This window comes from Vipera berus (assembly GCF_964194415.1).
Source record: "Vipera berus genome assembly, chromosome: 3".
NCBI classification, from domain to species: Eukaryota; Metazoa; Chordata; class Lepidosauria; order Squamata; family Viperidae; genus Vipera; species Vipera berus.
The window spans coordinates 71,943,762-71,969,240 of NC_138204.1; the positions used below are offsets into that span (position 1 = coordinate 71,943,762).

The 25,479-nt window shown below is 35.6% G+C and overlaps 1 protein-coding gene across 4 annotated transcripts in view; it reads left to right on the top strand.

The window, feature by feature from the left end:
- Positions 1-25,479, top strand: part of LRRC7 (leucine rich repeat containing 7) — a gene marked incomplete at both ends in the record, with an annotated part of 146,970 nt that overhangs the window by 57,021 nt on the left and 64,470 nt on the right. For all 4 annotated transcript variants that reach the window (XM_081324649.1, XM_081324651.1, XM_081324650.1 and 1 more), the window contains 7 exons: positions 1,902-1,965; positions 2,562-2,636; positions 4,576-4,720; positions 5,699-5,771; positions 13,594-13,723; positions 23,149-23,264; positions 25,052-25,121. In XM_081324649.1, the coding sequence (XP_081180775.1) occupies positions 1,902-1,965; positions 2,562-2,636; positions 4,576-4,720; positions 5,699-5,771; positions 13,594-13,723; positions 23,149-23,264; positions 25,052-25,121 (673 nt within the window). The remainder of the gene's footprint in view (positions 1-1,901; positions 1,966-2,561; positions 2,637-4,575; positions 4,721-5,698; positions 5,772-13,593; positions 13,724-23,148; positions 23,265-25,051; positions 25,122-25,479) is intronic.

A 25,479-nucleotide genomic window follows, 5' to 3' on the forward strand; every position in this document is an offset into this window, starting at 1 on the left:
TCAATTTCCTTTTGGAGGAGAATACCTCTTAGATGACCTCTCATATGTCTTGTTCATTATGTTTAAAAATGTTACTAATATGTAAATTGTGCGGTTAGTCAAACATTATCAGATACATAAAAGTAGTTGAACTATACAAAACTCATTAGAGATAAGCTGTGTAAATTTCCAAGTCAAACGGTGATAGAGTTTTCAACTTTTTTGCACCAATATTCTCAACAATCTTATTTTACACTAGTTTTTTTTCTCCCTGTTATTTTTTTCTGAGATAATCTGAAGTCCATTCTGGCAGAGAATTACAATACATAAGTTCAACACATCTGGACAACATCACTGGGAGAATTGATCCAAATATTGAAGTGTTGTGTTGATTGTTTGGCCAGAAGTTAGCCTTGATTGTTTAATATTGAAGCTACTCCAACAATAAAGGGGAAACAGTATAAAATTCACAAGCCAGAATAATTTGTATTACATGTTTAGTATTTAGCATATGTATTACAATATTGCAAAATATGATTTCATATCTTTGTTCATATAGCTCATGTACAGTGAGCTTAGCATAATAATATTATATATTTAACAGGATATTTTCAATACTTTGGTACTGGAAAATTCCCCAGTCCATTATTAGAAAATGCTAGCATTTTGATCCAGAATGTTCTTGGTAAATGCAAGTATTGGGTTTGCAGAAATAATTTTCCATTTATCAAAACGTTCCTTGAAGAGCATCAAATTTTGATACTTCTACTGTGTTTCCCCAAAATTAAGACCTGGTCTTATATTTTTTTGCCTCCAAAAGAGGCGCTAGGTCTTAATTTCAGAGAATGTCTTACCTTAGGACCACCATACCAAGGCCTCCCACACTCCGACACCTGTCATGCCACTGCTTGATTTCTTCTTCTGCCACTTGTCACCACTTGTGGCTGGACACCATATGGCGCATTGTGCTGTTGCCACTCCTCCTAGCAGGACACCACATGGTGCTTTGCGCCATTTCTGCTGCTCGTGGCAGGACACTGCATGGCTCTTTCGGCCATTTCCACAGCAGAAATGGTCTGAAGCGCCACATGGCCTCCTGCCGCAAGCAGCAGAAGCAACTCAGAGTGCATGAACAACAGAAATGGCTCAAAGCACGCGAGCATCAGAAGCAGCCCGAAGTGCTGTGGAAGCGGCCCAAAGCGCACGAGCAGTGAAAGCAACCAAAAGCACGCAAGCAGCGGAAGCGGCCTGAAGCGCACAAGCAACGGAAGTGGCCCAAAGCGCGCAAGCAGTGGAAGTGGCCCAAAGTGTCATGCGGTGTCCTGCCGGGAGTAACGGCAACTGAGCAATACACCACATGGCGGCTGACCACAAGTGGTAGCAAGCGGCCACAGAAGAAGTCAAGTAGTGACCAAACAGGTGTCAGGGTGTGGGAGGCCTGGCTGTGGTGGTCCTACCAGTAAGGTAAGCAGGTATAAGGCACGTGGGGCAGCTTCATCCCCCCACCCCGCCTTAGCTTGATTTTTAGGGGTGTGCCTCGCCCCAAAACTAGGGCTTAATTTTGGAGTAGAGCTTATATTAGGCCCACCCCAAAAAATCAAGCTAGAGATTATTATCGGGCTGGGGAAATACGGTACAGATTTAAAACCTCAGTTTAAATAAAATGAGAGCTAATTCACACAATATCATGTACCGTATTTTAAGCTTTAGAGATCTTCGATCCATAATAAAATTATGTGCCCAAAAGTACTTTTATAATAAAAGCAGCAATTTCTTCATTGGACAAAAAAATTGCTGACTGCTATGACTTTTTTAGATTTAACTATGTGAATAACAATGCATGCCTTATCATTTTGCATACTGTAGGTTTATTAAATTTATTATTAGATGAAATGCTTATAATTGTCTTCGCTTTTTTGTAGGTCAATGCAAAAACTGACCCAGCTGGAGAGGCTTGACCTGGGTAATAATGAATTTTCTGAACTGGTAAGGAACATTTGTTCAAAAACAAACAAAATAACCATTCTAAAAGAAGCAATCATTTAATATACAAACCCTCAGTCTAGTGATCCACATTCTTATTTTCTTTAAGGCAAATTTGCTCCCCTGAGAAAAAAAGTTACTGCACTATTTAGTTTCCTCTGAAAGTTGAATAAATTTCTGTTCTGTGTAGATGACTTTAAAAATCAGCTATGGGGTAATAATAAATCTATTTCTGTCTGTGAACCTTTTTTTAGAAGAGAATAGGAGAATCAGAAATATAACTAGATATTTCTTTTTTTATTGTACCTAGTGCTGTAAGCTTTGTGGGATAATGTGGGAAAGTACTAAAATAAAGGCTTATACTTTCTATAACTCATATTTAAAAGTTTAGAGTTGTAAAATTTTTATCCCGATCTACTATTGTTATTTGGGCTGCTAACTTTTCCTCCCAGTTCTAACGAGTATCAGATTGATGCTTAGTTGACCAACTAAGGTATAAACTAATTAAACCATTTGTAAATCAAAATATGAAATTTCAATAATATTTAATGTAATAATCACTTAAGAGTGTATGTTTACATAAAACATGTTTTTTACAGCCTGAAGTTCTGGAACAAATACAAAACCTAAAAGAATTATGGATGGACAACAATTCACTTCAAACATTACCTGGGGTATGTATGTATATACATATATGTACACATGAACTATATAATATTACAGAATTGTATAATAAATATATTTTGGAAGTGCAGATCATTTTTCTTTATTGAAGTTATTTTGGTACTGCTTTCACTGAAAAAGTTCTTAAAAATTCAGGGAGATATTGACACATGAATTTGCATTGAAAATAGCCCATGTTGAACTGTGTAGCACAGTCAAACATCAAGTTGACCACAGGAAATTTTTGAGACATTTTTATTATATCATAAAATATCCATTGACTTTTATTTTACAAAATATATCATACAATTTGCCCAATTTCTATTCCACCAGAATCTGGCTTCTGTATTTTGGATGCATTCTATAATTTAGCCTATTTGAGGTACTTTGGTTTAGAAATTATTGCCCTAAGAGGGACCATTTCACCTAGTTAAAAGGTTACACACAGACAAAGAGGAGAATTTCAGTAATATACAGATTTAATAGTAAAAGTACATAAATCCAAAGGAAGAAGGAAGAAACACTCATATGAAAGCAAAGAGAAATTAATAAAAGAATAGATCAACATAAAAGAATAAATTTTAAAAGAAGCAAATTAACAAAATTGTTAGATCGGTAACTATGGCAATTGAAAATCAAATAAATCTTTATTATGTCCATAAGGCCAAAAGAATGTCAACTGCAACAAGTTTAGTGATGTTTCTGGAGATATTTAACTACGTCAAATGAAACAAATAATCTCCAAATTAGCATGAGTGCAGATTAAGAATTGTTATTAATTCAGTTTGCCATGCTGTTCAAAAGAGACAACACCAAGAGCACATGACAAATTGTTTATTTTCTCCACTGAGTAAGGACTTTAACAGGAAAATTATGACCTTGTTTTTTTAACAAGATCAATATCACTACTGTATATAGCAGTAGAGAATAAAAGCCGTCTTGTGAGCTGGGCAAGGAATATTTGCTAAATATTTAATATAAGAGAGCAGTCTTCCATAGAAAGGCAATACAGAGAAAGTTGGAGCTTTGATTAAATCATGCTGGATGTCTTTGTCAAAGGTCCATCATTTCAGATGAGACCAGGTTTTCCAGATTTAAATAATGAGTTCATTATACTATTTTGAGACTGCAACAGTTACTGCCATTTGTAAGGGCACAATATTGTATTGTAGTATCAAAGAGACCAGAATGCTTACCAAAATGTGTACCTTAATCCAATATAAATGAATAAATAGACTATATGTTTGGTGCCTTCCAATAACATAGAAGGGCATGCAGCATGCCTGTTCTAATATATTCCCCATATTGGTTAGGAGGGCCTTTGCACAACTTTCTGTTGTGTGCCACTTGTGCTCATTCCTACAGTGAGGAGCTCTACTCACAGTCACTCATCCTCTGGTCACTTCCTAGTTGAACTGCAATGTGCTGTGCAAGGATTGCCCTTGAAGCATATCTAGAAACTTCAGGTGATGCAAAACGCATGAGGAATTATGTATGTTTCTGGAAGAACCCACATTACAATTGGGTCCAATTCAAGCCCTCCATTGCATGGGGCCAAGGTTACTCGATGGACTGTCTCCCAGAATTCATCTGCCCTTTCCACTAGTTCCAGAAGAGAGGACATATTACAGGTCCATTATCTAGAGAGCTACATTCGGTCGGCCATAGGTGGAAGTATATTATGCTCTTTTATGATCACCTTTGCTTCATATGGAAGTTACACAAAATATTCAAAACTTAATAATTATAGCTTCAAACAAAAAAAAATTAGAATATATTTTGGTTAGTATTTCCATTTAATCAGATATCAAGACAGTTTACTTTTGCTTCAGTAAATTGACATTGCCTGTTCATTAACTTTTAAATTTGTAGTGTATTACTGTGTTAAATATTAGTAACTGCAATGAATAGTTGAATCAACTAACTATATTCTTATGTAATCTTATCAAGTCTATAGGACGATTAAAACAACTGATATACTTGGATATGTCAAAAAATAGGATAGAAAGTATAGATCTGGACATATCAGGATGTGAAGCCCTTGAAGATCTACTATTGTCATCAAATATGCTACAACAACTGCCAGATTCTATAGGTATTGACTAAATAATGACTACTCTGGAATTGGGTTGGGGTAATAGATGAAATTCATTTAGATCTGTCTCAATAGTAAAGAAAAAACCAGTAAGCATAAGCAACTTTAACTTGAAAATTATATACTGCTCTTGCATTAAAATTCAAGAAAACAAATTTTCATGTCATGCTTCAAAATTTTAAAAAATGCATTCATTAAATTGCTCAGTATATCATTTTCCTACATGACAACTCATGCTTGAGTATGTTTCTTAAAAGATTTCAATAGCATTAATATTTTTGTTTCATAATGTATCTTACAATAGATATAGTAATGTGATTTAGAAGATGTCACCAAGAACAATTATTCTCACAGTATGTAAAATTAACATCTTCAGATATAACTTTCAAACTGCATTTTAAAAGGCATAATGTAGGAATTAATTTAAATGGATGTCAATTAATTTAGATGCACTGTATTGGCAGCAGAAAAATTGAAGTATCTTTGGAAAAGTAGTGTGTTTATCTACGTATGGAAAAGAACACTTTCAGTTGATCTGTCAGATCCTGTCTGTGTGTTTCTCTCTCTCTCTCTCTCTCTCTCTCTCTCTCTCTCTCTCTCTCTCTCTCTCTCTCTCTCTCTCTCTCTCTCTCTCTCTCTCTCTCTCTTTCAATCCTGTTATTTCAAGTCACTTCTATGAAAAAGAACAATTTCAGTTGATCTGTCAGATTCTGTCTGTGTGTTTTTTTCTCTCTCTCTCTCTTTCAATCCTGTTATTTCAAGTCACTTCTGTTCATACATTTTTAATAGGTATCATAACATAGTACTCAGAACTACCAAACAACAAAAGCTGCACTTTGCATTGCAAAACAAATGCAGTATTTGCTTGCACTATCCCTTTTATTCTAACTCTCTTAAACAGTATTAAGAAACATTAACCAACTATTTAACAACACATACCCCTCCTCCTCTCTCCTCTCTCTCTCTCTCTCTCTCCAGGGCTCTTGAAAAGACTTACTACTTTGAAAGTAGATGACAATCAACTCACAGTTCTGCCCAATGCTATTGGAAAGTAAGTGGAAAATATTTTAAAACTTTTAATTTGGTTATATCTTAACAAAAAGAAAACGCTTATTTCCTTTTCTTCCTTTTCTTCAATGAGCTCTTGGTACAGATTTCCTGCTAAAATGTTTATTGTTTATTGTTCTGTGCAAGACCAAAACCCCATAAATGTCTCTATATAAGTAACTACTTGAGGAAATCAAGTTAAGGATATTGGTTTTCTTTTTAAATCCACTGATTTATTAATTTCAGTTAATGTTTGTTCATGTTTAAATTAAGTCAACTGGTTTGAAAATAGCAAAGACCAAGATCCAAGGAAGCAGGTTTATGATGTGTTTAAATATACTTTAAATGTGTATTTGGTTTTGGTCCTATTGTTTTAAACAAACATCTGGACTATTTTTAATATTGTAATATCTTTTAAATAAAATTTTGCCATTTGCTTTACTGAATAGAAACTGACAGTATGTTGTTGTATCTGTTTAGAGTGAAAATTGCTTAACAAAAGTTTAAAAGGGTAGAAAAATAGGAGAGAGGGCACTGTGCACACCACCCTGAGCCTCCAGAGAAAACTAGCATATACATCTAATCAATTAATAAATTAAAAATTTGTATCAGTGTAGTAAGCAACTTATGCAGTTGTGTTAAGTTATAAAATTAACATTTTAGCAGAAATATAGTGAGAACCGAGAAAAACCTTTATGTACATATATGTACATTATGTATATTGTAGGTGGGTTTACTGATCAAATTACTTTGACAGAAAAACTCTTATTTCTCTTTCTTTCTCATGCTGATGATGTTTTGTGAACTGCCATGACCTGATGTACCAGATTTAAATTATTTGCTGAATCATTTATTTTCAGTGATGTAACTGGCAACTACAGGTAGTCCTTGACTTATGATCACACGTGAGTCCAAATTTTCTGTTGCTAAGTGAAACATTTTTTAATTATTTTGCCCCATTTTATGACCTTTCTTGCCACAGTTGTTACATGAATCACTGCAGTTGTAAAGTTAGTTACATGGTTGTTAAGTGAATCTGGTTTCCCCATTGACTTTGTTTGTCAGAAGGTCATAGAAGCTGATCACATAACCCAAAGCATTGCAGCTGTCATAAATATGAGTCAGTTGCCAAGCATCTGAATTTTGATCACATGATCATGGGGATACTGCAACGGTCATAAGTATGAAAAACAGTCATGTCACTTTTTTCAATTCCGTTGTAACTTCTAATGGTCACTAAATGAACTGTTGTAAGTCAAGAACTACCTGCACTGATTTAATAAGGCTGAATCCTTTTTGATATTTTCAATTAGAAGTGACCATAATTTTTATCCCTGCACAAAGGCTAACCATCATATAAGTAGCACTAAAAACATCACCAAATCAGTTACAGTATATTTGATTCACCTGAAAGTATTTTCCAGCTTTTTCATTTAAAACACACTTAAATATTTTAAAGCAAAACATAAACAGAGGAAATCAACCCATTCCCTCAACTGTCTCTCATTATTATGAATTCACGCACAAGATATATTTTCATGGAGTCTGCTTGGTGAAGTTATCTCGCCAACTTAGCACAGAATATATGATTTTTTATAGAACGTCTTGATGGGAGTCATAGAAAAACCCTCTTGGTCAAAGTAGGATCTTACACACTCAGGCAGTCCCCTTTCTTCTCCATTAATCAACATATCAACTGCTTGGCTTAGAAATCATCTAATTCTTTACAAATATGTTTGTGATTGTTATAATGAAGCGTTAAAATCTTCCTAGAAACTGATTTGGTATAGTATCATGCTATTGCTTTCTGTGGAGTAGAGACAAATCTTTTTATTGTGAGAAGGGCATAATTGGTGGAAATGAGCTCAGCGTGAACTAGCCTGTGGGTGATCGTGTTGCTAATTCCAGATAAATGACAGTTTTGAACATGGTTAGAGTATCAACTCAAAGTCTGGAGTTAGTAGGTCTGCCTGCTTAAATGGTAATTAGCTAGACTCTCCTGCTGCTAATGGCTCCCTTAATCTTTGCAATGATGTGTATTTATTTTTCCTTTGCAAAGTATATTGCACATAAGAAGGCATTTTGATGAAGTGGTGTGGAAAGAATCGCAGGATCTTTTTAAAAGTTCAAGATTTGATTTTTCAGCTCTTTCTCTATTGCTTAAAACACAACATAGGGAGCAAGAATAAGATATTTTCACATCTAGTAAGTCTTCATAGAAATGAAATTAATGCAAGAGGCATTGCATAGCTAACAGTAGATAATATTTCTCGATAAAACCTATACCATTCAGCTAAAACATTTATACAAAATGATAGTGGATTGCAATACTATGTAAAAGGCTAAACTCTTTTCTGACATGATAATTTTCTTAGTGCAAAACATTGTATGCGTAAAACATTAAAATGCATTATATCTGGATAATGCATTTTTAAGATTCTTGTGAATATTAATGGTCCTTGCATTTTATTATTATAAACAGAAGATATAAATTGAAATTCTCCTAAAGGAAGTTTTATTGAGTTTGGATCTAATTACAAACAGATAAATAATAGTGGGGAGAATAATTATTCATCAGTAATCTACTAAAATCATGACCACGGAAACATCTTCAGGCACTGCTGGCTCAGTGGCTTTGAAACAGAGACAAACACCACACTGTATAGTCGGCTACAACTAGCGGAGTAAAATCCGCAGGGACTCCTTTATCCTTACATAACCTACTAAAATAAATCTATTATTATACTCTAGGGAAAAAGAACAGTAAAAACATTCTATAGGCCTATTTAAGTTGTCTATAAATGATAGTTAAAGACCTATTTCCAATTGCTAGCTTAATTTACAAATGATTAAAATTAAAAAATATATTATTGTATTACAATTCTGTTAAGCTTGCAACCTTGCCAATTTTTCCCATGTAAAAATCCAGCTCTTCTTATAACATGTTTGGGCATTATTGAAGAATTTATAAATTTTATTATCTCTGACAAATAATACTTAACTGTTCCTGGTCTCACTTTTCAGTGCTAGCATCCAAGGCCAATTCATGCAACAGACAGTGTGGAATATTATGGATTATAAATTGAATTTTAGTGTCAGTTCAAGTGTACATAATAAATTATATGCAGCATCTCATAAAAGAAGCTCTGTGAATGCATTCTCATATTAATAATTGTAAGAAATCTTCCATTTCTAACACAAATCTGTTTTGGATAATATTCAGCAAACTATTGACATAAAATACAGTTAATCAAGTTTAATTCAGTTAAATATGTGTAAGGGCCACATTAGGAATTTCATTATGGCAAGAAGAGCAGCAAAACATGGTTATTTTTTCCATTCTTACTGCACCGGGAGTAGCCACCCAGTGGCCTTGTTTAGAGTGACACACTGTGTTGAGGAGGCCACTATGAGAAATATTCCAGGCACTTGGCAGATAAAGTTGCTCGAATCTACTCAGAGTTTGACTCTGCCTGGATAAATCCATGTGAATTGACTTAAGGTAGAGGTCCCCAACCCCCGGTTTGTGGACCCACCTTGGTCTGTGGCATGCCAGAAACTGGGCCACCCAAACAGGCAGAACCCCATTCATGGGATGCAGGCAGCACGCGAAACCATGCCCCATCTGGTCCAAAGAAAAATCTCCCTCCAGGGAACCAGTCCCTGGTGTCCAAAAGATTGGGACGCCGCTGGACTAAGGCATGGTCTTGTTCTACTAACTGATATATTTTTAACCCTGTAAATCCAGAGGAGATAGATATTTGGTGCAATTAATTTGGCCACCTATCCTTTAAACTCATGACCCAGCTGACAATTTAAGGCTGTGTGGCTGGCTCCATGTGGTAATGAATGCATTCTTGAGTAAGGGAATGGTTCATCCCTCTCCTCAAGAAGCAGGCGCTGGTGTGAACCATTCCTCCAATATTCATGTTAAGATTTCAGCCTAGAGGGACTAAGATGAAGTGAATCTAGACCATTTTTTAATCAGGATTCAGACCAGGATGTAGAATAAACATGGCATTGAATCACCCCTATTAGCGACCTGTGGCAGAGGTGGGATAATGATGGTGCAATTGTCCTGGTTCTCAGCAGCTTTCAGTAACTCCGATCATGTTATCTTTCTGGACCAAATGTAGGTAAAGGAAGGAGGAGGCAGAGGGACAGACACAATGTTGTGGTAGTTCTCATTCTTTTTCCACAGCCAGTTCCAGTTGGTGGTGATAGGACGGGGAGAAGGAGAGAAAGAGACTCCTGCTTAACATCTACATTTAAATCATTGGGCGAAACCATCAGTCAACAGGGGACTAGATATTAGTATGCTTGATGAATTTGCTTAAGTTCTACGTCACAACCCCTACCTGGCTAAGGGATGTTCAAGAGATCTTGCTTTTACAAAATCATTACTTTGACAAAGAATTTTGTTAGAAGAAGTTAGGAATCTCTTCTATCAGTATATAGCCAGCCAGCAAACCTAGCTATCTGACTTCCTTCCTGGCCACTGACCTATGACTCCCTTCTCATATTTCAGTAAAGGAAGACATTTTTGCACGGATCTTTTAAAGAGATCTTAGCAGATCTTTCCACTAAGTGGTCAGAGAAATTTCTGAAGACATCTAAAATACAAATTTCTACCTCATGAATTAAGAGATTTAAAATATTTAAGCAGTACTTAAGACCTATTTGGTCTTAGAATGCCAGGTTTCTCTGAACAGTGTTCAATAAGAATAATTGATTTTAAGGTAATGAGGAACCGTAATAGATAATTTTGTTATATTGTTAATGATATAAAATATATCATTAATATATTAATGTATAGTTTCTTTTTATTAGTTCAACTTCTAAACAAATGATTTCAACATTGTATTAATGAATAATTAATTTGCAGACTATAGGACTATACATTTCTTTCTATAAAATTACATTTAACGTTTAGAGTCATATTACCATGGATATCATCAGAAACACAAGAGTTTCTCTACAGTAATAGTTCCAGCTTTTTTTAATTTCAGGCCATAATGACAATTATAAAGGAATATGACATCTTTTAGCATGCTGTAGAGAGAATGAATCATGATTGTTCTGCCAGGTGGTCTGTTAAAGTACAACGCTTATGGCTGGATTGGCTTCTTCTGTCAGTGCAAGCATAAAGTGGATCTCAGCTAATTTGTCTGAATGTTAGCTTTCAAAACAGTTGTTTTCTCTGGTTTGAATGGCAGCTTGGCAGCACAAACAATAAAATCAAAAGCCTAGCAAAGCCTTCAGCTGTTCTCTTTGCAACCTAGTAGTTCACTAATCACTACATAGCTTTAAAAAGGATGGTAGCTTTCAGTCTTTCATGCAAGTATAGTTGAGTAGCTACTAGCAGAAAAAATATATGGGGAACTAAATGGGTAATTGGTTATAGATCAGTTGTTTTAGATTCCTTAGATTAAAGAATTTTAAAGACAAAAAAAGAAATAGGGGATTTACAGGATGCTCGTACTTTTTCATCAGTCCAGGTGGTTTGTGAAAAAGAAGTTTGGAATCTGGCCATCTGAAAAACATATTATTCCTGGCTATGAGATGTCAGGATTTGTCCTCTTTCAGCCTATATTGCATAACAGAGCCTTGGTGGAGCAGAGGGCTAATCCCTCCTTAAGTAACACCAGCTGACTGCAATTAGTGCAGGTTCGCATCCCACCAGGCTCAAGGTTGACTCAGCCTTCCATCCTTCCGAGGTAGGTAAAATGAGGACCCAGATTGTTGGGGGCAATTAAGCTGACTTTGTAATAATGCCACTTGGGGGTGTGTGAAAGCCCTAATAAGCAGGCATATACATAGAATGAAGGCTACTGCTAAGCTTGTAAGCCGCCCTGAGTCTTCGGAGAAGGGCGGGATATAAATGGAATTAAAATTAAAAAAAAACTGGTAGCCAAGGATATTCCTGTTAAATAATAACTGCTCTTTGTCCCAAATCCTCTCCTAGATTATTCAGAGATGATTTAGATATTTGTAAATAGTCAAATATTGACATACAAAGCCCTACATGGCGTGGGTCCGGATTACCTACGGGAGCACCTACTGCCAGCGTCAACATTGACGCTCCGTCCTGTGCGCTCCCACAGAGAGGGCCTCCTCAGGGTGCCACCGGTCAGAGAATGTCGGCTGGTGACCCCCAGGGGGAGAGCATTCTCAGTGGGTGCGCCAATCCTTTGGAACCGCTTACCAGCTGAAATCCGGATGGCCCCCGACCTTCGCTCCTTCCGGCGTGATCTAAAAACTTATCTATTCCAACAAGCCGGCCTGGCCTGATGGATTTGGGTTTTAAAATTTTTTCACTCTATTGCTTTATTGTATTCTTACTTTATTGCTCTGTACACCGCCCTGAGTCCTCCGGGAGAAGGGCGGTATATAAAACGAATAAATAAATAAATAAAATAAATAAATAAATGTAGACATCTAAGGTAATCCAGTGAAATTGTTGAAGTTCTAATTTAGATAACAATATGAAGATGTACTTAATCAAACAACTTCAAATTCTTATTTTGATATATGTGCTTTAATTTTATAATAACTATAGGCAGTCCTTGACTTATGGCCTCAAATGAGCCCAAACCTTCTGTTGCTAAGTGAGATATTTGTTAAGTAGGTTTTATCCCATTTTACGACCTTTTTGCCACATTTGTTAAGGGAATCCCTGCAGTTGTTAAGTTAGTAACATGTTTGTTAAATGAATCTGACTTCCCCATTGTCTGAAGGTTAAAAAAAGGTGATCAGTGACCCTGGGACACTGCAACCATGATAAGTATGAGTCAGTTGTCGAGCATGTGAATTTTAATCACATAACCATGGGGATGCTGCAACAGTTGTAACTGAGGAAAATTGTCATAAGTCACTTTTTTAAATGACGTATCTTTGAGTGGTCACTAAATGAACTGTTGTAAGTCAAGGACTACCTGTAATCATATCACCAAATATTTTTAGCAGCAATTGTTTTTCACTGTATTTCTTTTTCAGATACAAGGTCTATATAGAATGTTACCTATCAGTCTGAAAAACAAAACATTCCTACAAATGATAAAATTTCCCTCGAATGCTTCATTTACAAGGGCTGATGCAAGAAACATAACTTTAATTGTGATTTTTTATTCTTTAAAGTCATCAAGAGAATGGAAGTGGGAAGATATACTGTATAAAGTTTCGTTTTATTACATGGTCTGTTTTAGTGCAGTTGGAATTAAATGATTATGAACAAACAATATGATACTAAAGAAAATATAGTGTTCAAGTGTTCAAGTAATAGCAACCAACAAATCATTAATTTATGTTTTAAAAATCAAATGTGGTATTATTGTTACAAGTATATAATACTTCAACTTCAATTTTTGTCATTTTTCTTACAGGATTTGATGGTTTAAAATTATTGAAAAAAGTTATTTAATTATGAATTTGACCGTTCCTGTTTCATTTATGTACATGTAGTACAGAATTACACAGCTATATATATTTTCACGCAAGAAGATTTCTATGTGAAGGTTTAGTAATTATGTAAAAATACAAACAGCAAATAATTACTTGTCAAATGTGTCTGTGTGTGTGTGTGTGTGTGTGTGTGTGTAATAGTGTACTTGATGGTCTATTGCTTGCTTTAATTTGAAAGCAGCTCCAGATCTCTCGCCCTTTTGTACTTTCAGCCTATCTTTATTTTGTAATTCCAAAAAAAAAGTGTAAGAAAATTTTATGCCTCTTTGTGTAGTTCACAAATCTGAATGTAGAAAGTTAATTGCAAAGAAAATAATGATTAATCCCTTTGAGAGCTAGACTAACAGATGTACTTAACATTTCAGTTTATCTTTATTAGAAGAGTTTGACTGCAGCTGTAATGAACTGGAGTCTCTACCTCCCACCATTGGCTATCTACACAGTCTCCGAACTTTAGCTGTAGATGAAAACTTCCTGACTGAACTTCCCAGAGAAGTAAGGATTTATTGGGAAATACAATCTACTTCAGTAATGCCTATTCTTCATCTAAAACAATTTTTCATTTGTATCATTATTGAAAGGTATCAGGATTGTGTGCTTTAGTCATTGATTGAATGGGAAATGATGGTATCCAAAACCCAGGTGGAGTTTGAAATATTCTAGTTTGCAATAGTTCCAGATTTAATTGTAAGTGTATTGTTGATGCCTCCCTCAACCATCAAGTGCTACTAAGTTGCTTTCGGTTTAGAAAAATGCAGCAGTTTAAGACATTTCAATGAGAAAATGAAAAAAGTGTCAGGAGATTTGAAGGAGCTTCTTCATAATATCAAGTCTGTATTGGTCTGTAATGTGGAGAACAATGGTTAGATGAATACTGTGTTAACCATCCCGCATAATTTCTTCTCAATGATTTATATTGCAAAAGCACCCAATGGATTACTGGAGACTTTCCTTCCTTAATAGTTGAAGGACTACTAGCACCTAGCATCCATAATCCATAAGCATAATCAAGGAGGACCAATTTCATTTTGCTTTCAGATTTATCTTCCTTAGTAGTAGTATGTTTTTGGAAAACTCTTTGTCAAATGAAAAAGCCAATAATGTCACATCTATTATGATTTCAAAATTTTTAATTTTTCATTGGGGGAAGGACTTTTCTTTTCAACCTTTCTAATCATGGAATAAAGCATATTTTTTTATTCTGGGTATGAACGTTTTGTTATTGCTATTATTTTCATAATTTTGCAACAGAAACAACATAATTTTCAGTGAAAACCCAAGTTTTCATGAGTCAGGTTCCATACATTTCCTGGCTTCTATAAACTTCTGTAGCAGTCAGAGTAATCAGTTAAAGATGATTTTAAAAAATCATCTTATTCTTCCCCTCCTCCATCTTCAGCTACCTTCTTGGTCCTGCATCTTTAGCAGACATTAGATTCAACTGGTTTTCTATTATGAGAATAGTTTCTGATTCTTCCCTTTTATCAACATTAAGAGAGAGATTGATAGCTGCAACACCCAATCATGAAGGTATATAATTAGAAGAGTAAAGTATAACTCTGATTTCTACCTTTCTGAGACCTGAGACAATATTTTATTGAATGGGAAGAATTATGGGTACATCCAATAGCAGTCTTTTCAGTTTTAGAAGAACTTGTTTTCTCCTTCCTCTTCATCATCCTTCGTCTATAACTAAAGTAAACAGACAGTTTAACAACTGCAGGAAACAGCTCTAAGAATCTTTTACAGTCTTCCTGGGCCAGGTTATCAGTTCAATGCATCAGATGTTCCTAGAAAGAGGAATCTCATTCATAAGGCCCTCAGAAAAAAGATTAGATCTGTGTTATTATTCCTATCCATAGACTATGATCTATGAGTGGAAAAAGCATACACATCTAATAGAAGATATACTTCTACATATCTTGCATCATTTGTTGTAGAGGTGTTTTTCATAGTGTATAGAAATCCAAGAAGCAGAACTGGCAGGAAATGTGGTGTAAGGTCTATATCCAGACAATATGATCTTAGGTGAACATTAGTATCCATTATTTTGCAGTAAACAGTAATAAAAATGTACTGCAGATGACTTAGAAACTAAAAAATCATCCAAAGTCTACCCTAGATGCAGTCTAAAAGAAAATTCTTCTCTTTTTTTGTGGAGGTAAATTTCAGTGATCAAACAAGATGGTTATTGCTGGTAACGGTGTTTAAAGCCCTCCATGGCATGGGGCCGGAGTACCTTAGGGAACATCTGCTGCCGGCATCAAGCTCCCTGCGCCCTGTGCGTTCCCACAGAGAGGGCCTCCTCAGGGTGCCACCGATCAGAGAATGTCGATTGGTGGCCCCCAGGGGGAGATCCTTCTCTGTGGGCGCCCCGGAGCTGTGGAATCAGCTACCGGTAGAGCTCCGGATGGCGCCCGATCTTCGCTCCTTTCGTCGCGATCTCAAGACGTTTCTGTTTGTTCAAGCCGGCCTAGCCTGATGGGGATTGGTGGGGTTTTTTATTTTTGGTGTCTTAATTTTAACTTGGTGTTTTAGAATTTTATTCCAATTGTTTTAACTCGGGCAATCATTTAATCTCTTTTTAATGTTTGTATTTAGTATTTTATTCTGCCCTGTGAACCGCCCTGAGTCCTCAGGGAGAAGGGCGGTATACAAATATTATTAAATTAAATTAAATTAAATTAAATCTTAGTGTTTCAGAATCTTCTCATTTCAGTCATACAAAGTCAAAAACAGAATTCATTCAATGATCTAGCTGATCATTGTCTGTGGTCATTTTATCTACTCAGAGTGTTCAACAAATTTCACAGCAAAAATTTCACGTTTTTCCAGACACTTCAACAACTGCATTTACTTCAGGATAAACAATATAGCTGTTAACTGGATCCATCAGCCTTCAGAAACCAAGAAAGACATGTTGAGACTCTTCTAAGCAGTTTCCTTTATTGTTTCCCACTTATAGACAGAAAACTTGAAATAGAAATAGCAAAAATAAGGATTGAGTTCAAACGTGATGACTTTTAACTAAAGCTGTGGAAATAAAAATGTCTGAAAATTTTCCCCAATCCATTCTTATGGGAGAGACAGTTTGGAAAGATGCTAACTCATTCATTCTGAGCTACTCCCAGTCAAATGACACAAAGCGGAGCTGTTATTAAGGGATTAGAAGGTATTCCAGAAAAGACACTCTTCATTGTAGTAATATTATTATATCTCCATATCCATAACATGCTTCACACATTTCCTTTTTCTTTATACTTCTCACCTCTTTCTTTTTCAGATCTCTTCAGCTCTATTCAACCACCAATTCCTTTTTCTCAACCCAAATATATTTTCCGTTATATATTTCTGTACAATTTTCTTCCTAACTATTCTGTCTATATGATCCAACCACTCCCATGTACTTCTTTCTGCTTACTCCACCACATTCATTCAAATAACATTCATTCTTGATCCTCTCTTTTCCTTTTCCTTTTTACAACACACACTTCTTAAGTAATCCACTCTTATTGGATTCAGCTTATTTTCATACTTTTCTGACAAGCCTTATATTTCAAATAACAAAGTGAGTAAAAGCATCCTTTTATGTACACAGCCATTTTGCTTCTTTTGAAAGACTTTCTTTTCTCTCAAGAGACTGCTTATTTGCCCATTAGTTTTCTACCAGCATTTGCATATCTTTAGTAAATATTCTATTTGCTTTAATTTTTTCTATTTCCTTGCTATCATTCACTGCATTTTTTTTCTCAAATACATTTTCAGATCTGTAGATACTGCCTGATAGCATCATACACTCGGTAACATGCACTATAAATCATTCCAGTTCTTAGCTAATAGCAACAGTAACTACATACAAAAGTATAGACACATCCATGTACCTGAGCAACCTATGTCTATGTTCACCACTTGCATTCCTTATACATTTGTTCATAAATGCATGAAGCAACCAAGGAGACTTCACAAAACCTTATCTTAGCCTCCTCATTCAATATTAAACCATTTGATAATCGTGCCACTTATGCTCATGCATGTTTTATTTCCTTCATCAATCTCCAACTCCATATACATATCCTGTTATTCAAGGTTGATTATGTTAGCATATGATTTAATGATCTACTGAAGGGCAAAAATTTGATCTGCACACCTTGCTCAGCATAAAGCCATTTTTCTTATTATCTCTTTATGTACTCTCTAAGTCAAAATTTTGCTACAATTATTTCCCAGACACATTTAACAAAGTAATCCTCCTGTACTTTTCACCTTCATTCCTTTCCTTAAGGGAACAAAGCAGCATCTTCCAGGGATGACGTATGGATTTAGAGTTCACCCATATGTTATTCTTTACATAACCACTTCATAAGCAAGTAACATGTGTATTTTAAGATTACTGCGGCCTTGTTAGTTTTCTTCCGTATTTTTATTGATAGCATTTTTTAAAAAAAATATTTTCTGACATACTGTACCACTATCACTTTTATACAAAGCTACAAATATGTTTTCCATCATTCCCTCACTTCAGTTTCATTCCAAATACTTCCACTGCTTTTATTTTTAATTCAATTCATTCAGCTAGGAGCTCCTTACTTTTAGCCCTCTTTATTATCTTCCAAACTATTTATTTCTCATCAAAATCATTTTTGCATTTTTTTATTTTAATCTTAACTCACTCTTTCTTTCTTTCTTTCTTTCTTTCTTTCTTTCTTTCTTTCTTTCTTTCTTTCTTTCTTTCTTTCTTTCTTTCTTTCTTTCTTTCTTTCTTTCTTTCTTTCTTTCCAATATAGTTTCCTGATTTTCATACACAATATCTGCCATTCTCACTTTTTACAGCAAATCATACATTTTGTTATCTGCAGACTCTTCCAGTTCATTATTCCACCAACTATCTTTGTATAGGTTTCCCTTCAGCATAACTCTAATCACTATTGTGGTTTTCTTCTTTTTAGTTTGTCCCAAAAGACTCTCACCTCATCTTTCATCATGTCTACTTTCTATTAATTCTTTGGAGAGATTAATCAGTCTTCTAATACTTTTTCATGTAATGCTGGTATCTGGCAAATCATATCCTGAGGCTACAGAGCCTTTAGTCCTCTGTATAATACTTTTAAAATATTGGGCCATTTCTTTGATGCTGATTTTTTTAAAGTAGAGTCTCGTGTTTTAGTTTTCATATGTTATATCTTTTTATAAGCAAGATAGACAAAGGGGAAAATATAAGTCAATAACCAGTTCAATTTCTTTAAAAATATTTCTAAGGGAGAGCAAGGTTCAGTCAATGGCTTCTACATTAAACGCCTGAATCTTATATTTAGTCTTCTAATAGTTTAGATAAAGTGTTTAAAATATGTTGAAAAAAACAGAATGACAGTCAGATATGAACAAAATTATTCAACAAATTCCAAGAAGAAATTAATCATTGACCTCTGCAGACATGGGGCTTCTCAAATACTTTTGTTTTTTGTTTTTATTTCAGAGGATGCTTTCAAAAGTTGCAATGTGATATTATCTCCATAGACGCATATTAGTTTAGAACTGCCTTTCCCAAACTGATGTCTTCCACATGTATTGGACCACAGCTTCCATTAACTCTATCCAGTTTAGGGAAAGCTAATTAAAATAATGTTTATTCTGAGAGCTAGAAACTGATTCATGCCTAGAATCAGGATGATTATATGATTAATAGTGCTATCTAATAGATCTAATAGGTCTGTAGTACAGCAGAATGGGAAAACTTCAAAAGATGAACAAGATGAAGCAAATGAAGGTTTTTACTTCTAACAATGGACCAGTTTTCGATGTTGATTTCCTTTGATGACATAATCTGAGAACTGACAATTAGTGGCTCTTGTTCTGCATTTGGACTACATATCATCATGTCTTTCTTCCATTTTTATTAATAATGTTACAGAGTATCTTTTTATTTTAATTTTTTTTAAAAAAACTTTTTCTTTTCTTTTTCTTGTGTGATTCTCTTTCCATTAACATTCACCCACTTTTGCCTCATGGCTCTACAGATTGTGCAAGGTGGCTATATAGACCAATGGTGACGAACCTATGGCACACATGGCAGAGGCAGCAGTGTGGGCCCTCTGTGGGCACACATGCTGTTGCCCCAGCCCTGCCTCCCCCCATGGCCCTCTCCTCACCAGCAGCCCCCCCTGGAAGAGAGTCACCCCCACCACGGCCCGCACAGAGCAATGCAGCCACATGGCAGCCGGGCAGCAGGAACAAAACTCTGCCCTCATGCCCCATCGTGCGCAGATGATGCAGGATGTGGGCAGAGAGCGTGGCCGCCATGGCGCTGCAGGGCCGCCTGGGCTTCGCCATCACTGATATAGACAGAGGAAAGAAATAAAAGTAACAGATCTAAAAAGAGCTTCTTATGGGTCTGTAATCCTCAAAAAATGTAGGTGACCATGTTTCATCCTCTTCTTCATCCTATCTATCAGTATAAATACTGGATCACTTTATTATCCATATAACAAATGTACAGTACCATGGAATACATCACACATTAATTTAAGATCAATTAGGGACCTTTAATGTAACTCAAATGTCTGCTTCATAGATTTATGTTATAATGAATGAAAGTGAATATACATGTCTCAGGATAATCTTGCAGTGACCCAGATTGGACCCTGCAATATATTTTATTGTGAGCTGCCTAGGTAGAAATGGCATATAAGTTAAATAAACAAGCTGCATCGCCAGAAAAGTGATACATTTTCCCAGGGCTTTTTTTCTCAAAGAACGCTCAGAACGGCATTCCGGCACCTTTTTTTTTTTTGCAAAAAACAACAACAACAACAACCTCCCTCTATTGGCTTTAGGAATAGGCAATCTTAGCTCTTTTTTATGACTTGTGGACTTCAACTCCCAGAAATCCTGAGCCAGCCACGCTGAGGGGAAAGAGAGAGGTTTCCAAACTGAGCCATGCTGGCTCAGGAATTCTGGGAGTTGAAGTCCTTGAGTCATAAAAGAGCCAACCCTGCACTAGAGGAGGACATTAAAATTATTTACAAGGTTACTTCTTTAGGAACTAAACTTTTAGAATCTAAAACAGCTAATTCAAAAAAAGTCAACAGGAAAGAACCTCACATTTTTCATCTGCTTCTGTCTTTTGGAAGGTAAAATTAGATAACAAAATAATCTATTTCCTATGTTAACATCTTTGCAATGAAATCAATAAAGGTAACAGGAAAGAAATGAGAAACATTTTTCTCAATGTAATATGTCTAATTTAGCTGATGCTAGAAAAAAAATAGTATCTTGGACACTCTTGAAAACTATTTTGAATCTATAACCATCTATTACAACTAAACCACTTTAAATTAAACAATTCTTAAGAATAAAATATTCTTAATTTGGACTTTAGTTTTACTGTTTGGACCGTTGTGTGTTTTGAAAAATAGATAATTTAGAATCTAGTTATGTTGCACTTCAGTCTTTAAATAATTAACCTAGTATATACATAACAATATATGATGTTTTCCATGGTGAGCTTAACATCAGTTGTTGTTGTTGTTAGCTGCAAAGTCATGTCCGACCCATCGCGACCCTATGGACAACATTCCTCCAGGCCTTCCTGTACTCTACCATCTTCTGGAGTCCATTTAAGCTCACGCCTACTGCTTCAATGACTCCATCCAGCCACCTCATTCTCTGTCGTCCCCTTCTTCTCTTCCTCTCAATCTTTCCCAGCATTAGGTTCTTCTCCAGTGAGTCCTTCCTTCTCATTAGGTGGCCAAAGTATTTGAGTTTTAGCTTCAGGATCTGGCCTTCTAAAGAGCAGTCAGGGTTGATCTCCTCTAGGACTGACCAGTTTGATCGCCTTGCAGGCCAAGGGACTCGCAGGAGTCTTCTCCAGCACCATAGTTCAAAGGCCTCAATTCTTTGGCGCTCAGCCTTTTTTATGGTCCAACTTTCACTGCCATACATTGCAACTGAGAAGACCATAGCCTTGACTATAGGCACTTTTGTTGACAGGGTGATGTCTCTGCTTTTTAGTGTGATGTCTAGATTTGCCATGGCTTTCCTCCCCAGGAGCAAGCGTCTTTTAATTTCTTGGCTGCAGTCCCCATCTGCAGTGATCTTGGAGCCCAGGAAAATAAAATCTGTCACTACCTCCATTTCTTCCCCATCTATTTGCCAGGAATTGAGAGGGCCGGATGCCATGATCTTGGTTTTCTTAATGTTAAGTTTCAACCCAAGTTTTGTACTCTCCTTCTTCACCCGCAACAAGAGGCTCTTTAGTTCTTCTTCACTTTCTGCCATTAGAGTGGTATCATCTGCATATCTTAGGTTGTTGATATTTCTTCCGGCAATCTTAATTCCAACTTTTGATTCATCTAGCCCTGCCTTTCTCATGATGTGCTCTGCATATAAGTTAAATAGGCAGGACGACAGTATACAGCCTTGCCGGACTCCTTTCCCAATTTTGAACCAATCAGTTGTTCCATGTCCACTGTTGCTTCTTGGCCCACATCAATAACATCAATAACAACATTTATTAAAAAGGCTAAAATTATTTCTGGTGGTATTATCAGTACATTAAAATTTTGTTTAGTCATAATCTTTCAAAAGATGTTACATATGTGCATAGGTGTAGTCAGTAGCATATGCCTTTTTAAAAATATCAAACATGCAAAGAAACAAAAATAAGTCCAAAATATCTGTATTACATCCAGAAATGCTAACTTTGAAACCAATATTTCTCATCCATAACTATGGCACCCTAAGGATACCTGCATACATGCAAATGCTTCTCTGGGATCAGTAACACAGCAGGGATTGCTTTTTCCTTCCAGTAACAGATTGCTGGGAAATACCAAACATGGACTTGAGAATTCCAATGTTTGTTACAAATTTTTCTGGATGTGGTTGGAAAGAGGCTGTTTGGCACCGGAGACCACTGGCATGAGGAACACAGCTCTGGGTCGGGGTTTGGATCAGCTCCGGGTGGGGGCTCAGCACGGGCCGCAGCATGGCAACTGCAGGGAGGGGAATCCCCACGGTGGCTGTGGGGAGGGGAATCCCCACAGCATGTGGCTCTGAGCCGCAGGGGCAGGGGTGCAAAGGATGGGTGGTGACGCCGTAGCAAGACACCGGCATCGTTCCATTGACACCACCTCTGAGTTCCGGCACCTTTTTTAAGAAAAAAAGCACTGCATTTTTCATTGCTAACCTGAGTGCATAAGTATATTGTCCCCACTGGTGTGAGAAGAAAGCTAGGCCACAACTCTTTATATGGATTGCAAGCAACTTAGAGGAAGTTTGCTTTTTTTAAAAAAAAGTTAATTAGGCCTATGCAGGCAAAACAAGAATGCTGTTAAAACCAGCCCCCATAATAGAATAACAGGCACTTGTGATATCACATTATTAGAGAAATGATGTGGGAAATAAGCATATTTGAGCATCTCATTCAGATAACAAGAACTTTTAAGTTGCTAAATTTCTGGCTGAACAGACTTTTCTAAGATGAGTATGAATGCTAATCAGGATATCCTTTCAATACTTCTGTACTCACCTTGAAGAAAGCAATTCATGTGAGGTTGCACAGAAACTACCAACAAACATATTTTTTGGTTTAATCCATTTGTAACCAGAGCTATGTGGAACAACATATAAAATTAATGACTCTAATCTGGGTTGGTCACCAGGAGCTTTCAGACTTGTGCTGGGGCCCATCTTCAAGGAAATTCTCTCTAGCCTTGAAATTTCCTAAAGGTGGGCTCCAGCACATCTTCCGAAAGCTTGGAAGACAAAACCTCTGGTTCCTGGTGACCAACCCAGATTGGATCCTGCAACAATATTTGTGAAAATTAATGAAATGTGATTAATTTGAAGGCATCACAATTCATTAATTCTAAAATGTTGTAATGTCATTGAACATGTCTAACAATTGTCTTTCTTGTCTACAGATTGGCAGCTGCAAGAATGTAACCGTCATGTCCCTCCGTTCAAACAAACTGGAATTTCTTCCTGATGAAATTGGTCAAATGCAGAAACTCCGTGTCTTAAATTTGAGTGACAACAGGTAATACTCTTAGTGTTTTAATTTTACTTGTTTTATGAGCATCATAAGGATAGAGAACCATCTGCGATGTAAATTACTAAAATACGTTTCATTTAAAATGTTATTAGTTTATTGGTTGACAAAGTAACAAATACAAATGTACATTCTTTGCTTCTAGATATTTTGCCCTCGGGAAGAACTTCTGTTTTGGAATTGTTATATTTTCCTGCTCTAGTTATTTCATTCTTACCATAAAGCAGCTGAGGTTTATTAAGGGATTGATCAATGATAATCTAATCCGTATAATTAGAATTGAAGAAAACAGGAAGGAATAGCAAAAAAAAAATCAGGTTAGGTTTGAAGTAGGGGATAGTAGTTCAGCATATACATGGTCATCTAATTGGGTACAGTAATTCAGAAACTACTTCTGGCTGCCAATTGCTTAATGGAGTTGAATGCGAATACGAAGAAACTGGCAGCATGGAAAGTAATCAGCATTGAATGCTTGTCCAAAAAAGCTGAGAGCTCCATTTTATCCCTAAAAACAAATTTCTGAACTGATCATTTACTCAGATAAACATTGCTCTGTTCTTTAATTCTCATTGGGCCTTTCTTCAATTCTCTATGCCCTGGATTCCACAGTACAAATCCTTGAGCCTAGCTGACATTTCTCTTGGCAATCTGACTAAAAAAAAATATGAAATGAATGGATCTTCCTGTCCCCAAAAGCACCTAAAATATTTATTTTTTGGAAAACAACAAATATTTTTCCCCTTAGGCAAAGGAAGAAAAAACATAGGGGATTCCTTCAAATGTAATTTTGAGATGAAACTGACACTTTTCATTTTGACTAGTGTATACAATTTGTAGATGACCGAAAGTTAACTCTTTCTTAAAACTTAGAGGAGAGTTAAGTGCCATGGCTACTGTAGGATCATTCAAACTGGTTGCGATCAAAATTCAGATATTTGGCAACTGAGTCATGTTTATGTCAATTACAGTGTCCTGGAGTCATGTGATCACTTTTATGATCTTCTGAGAAGTAAAGTCAATGGGGAAACCAGATTCATTTAACAACCGTGTTATTAACTTAACAACTGCAGTGATTCATTTAACTGCTATGGCAAGAAAAGTCATTAAATGAAGCAAAATTCACTTAACTGTTTCACTTAGCAATAGAAAGGTTGGATCAACTGTGGTCGTAGGACTACCTCTATTAGCACCAGTTCCAAAATAATAGTATAGTAGTATATCAAATAAATCAGAATCTCAGTCAGGCCTCTCTTTCATTTTTACTGTTATATATATTTTCAAGGAGAAAAATTATTTGGATACTAATTTGAATAAATGTCTTCAAATTGTAAATCAGAAAAAAAAATCAAGCAACATCACAAAATAGAAATTAGGATTAGCGGGAATCTATACAGCCAAAAATATTTTTAAATGATAAAATATATTCCTATTAAATATATTAAAAACTCTGTTCTTTTTAATAAAAGTGAAGTTTCTAGATTCCAACTAATTCTAAAGTGCTTGACAATTGTTGCATATAGATGAGAAAATCACAACTAAAATTGTCAGTAGTTTCATTTATTATTTTAACCATCTAAAGATTTAGGGAATACATTTTTCATTTTAAATGAAAGAGCTAAATTTAATGTTTTAAAATAATTAAAAGATATATTAAAAATTACCAAATTATTGTGGTCTCACTGCAAAGTATTGTTTAAATAAATGTCAAAGTCTAAATAATGTTCTATTCAGGAAGGATTCATTTTGTCTAAATATTGGGATTTTTTTTTTAACAGGTTAAAAAATTTGCCCATCACTTTTACAAAGCTTAAAGAACTTGCAGCATTGTGGCTTTCAGACAACCAGGTATGTATTTATTTATACATAACAGCTAAACAAAAGGGGACTGGTATGTTTTATATTTGTAAATTACATTGTCATCATGACAAATCATTAAATCAAAATTTCAGATTGTGCCCTTTTGGATACAAAAGTTTAAACAATATGTTTTCCAAAATTTTTATCTATCATCACATTTTTCAGTGAATCTGCTGATGGTAAAGAATTTGGATTCTTGCTAAAAACAAACCTGACCAATAGGAATGTCTCTGCAATATCTAGACATTTTGTTTCTTTTTTTACAAATAGTATTTCTAGATTTTTTCTAGAAAATATAATTAATAAATAGCTTTGTTTTGAGCTGACTTAAGTGCAAGATTTCAGT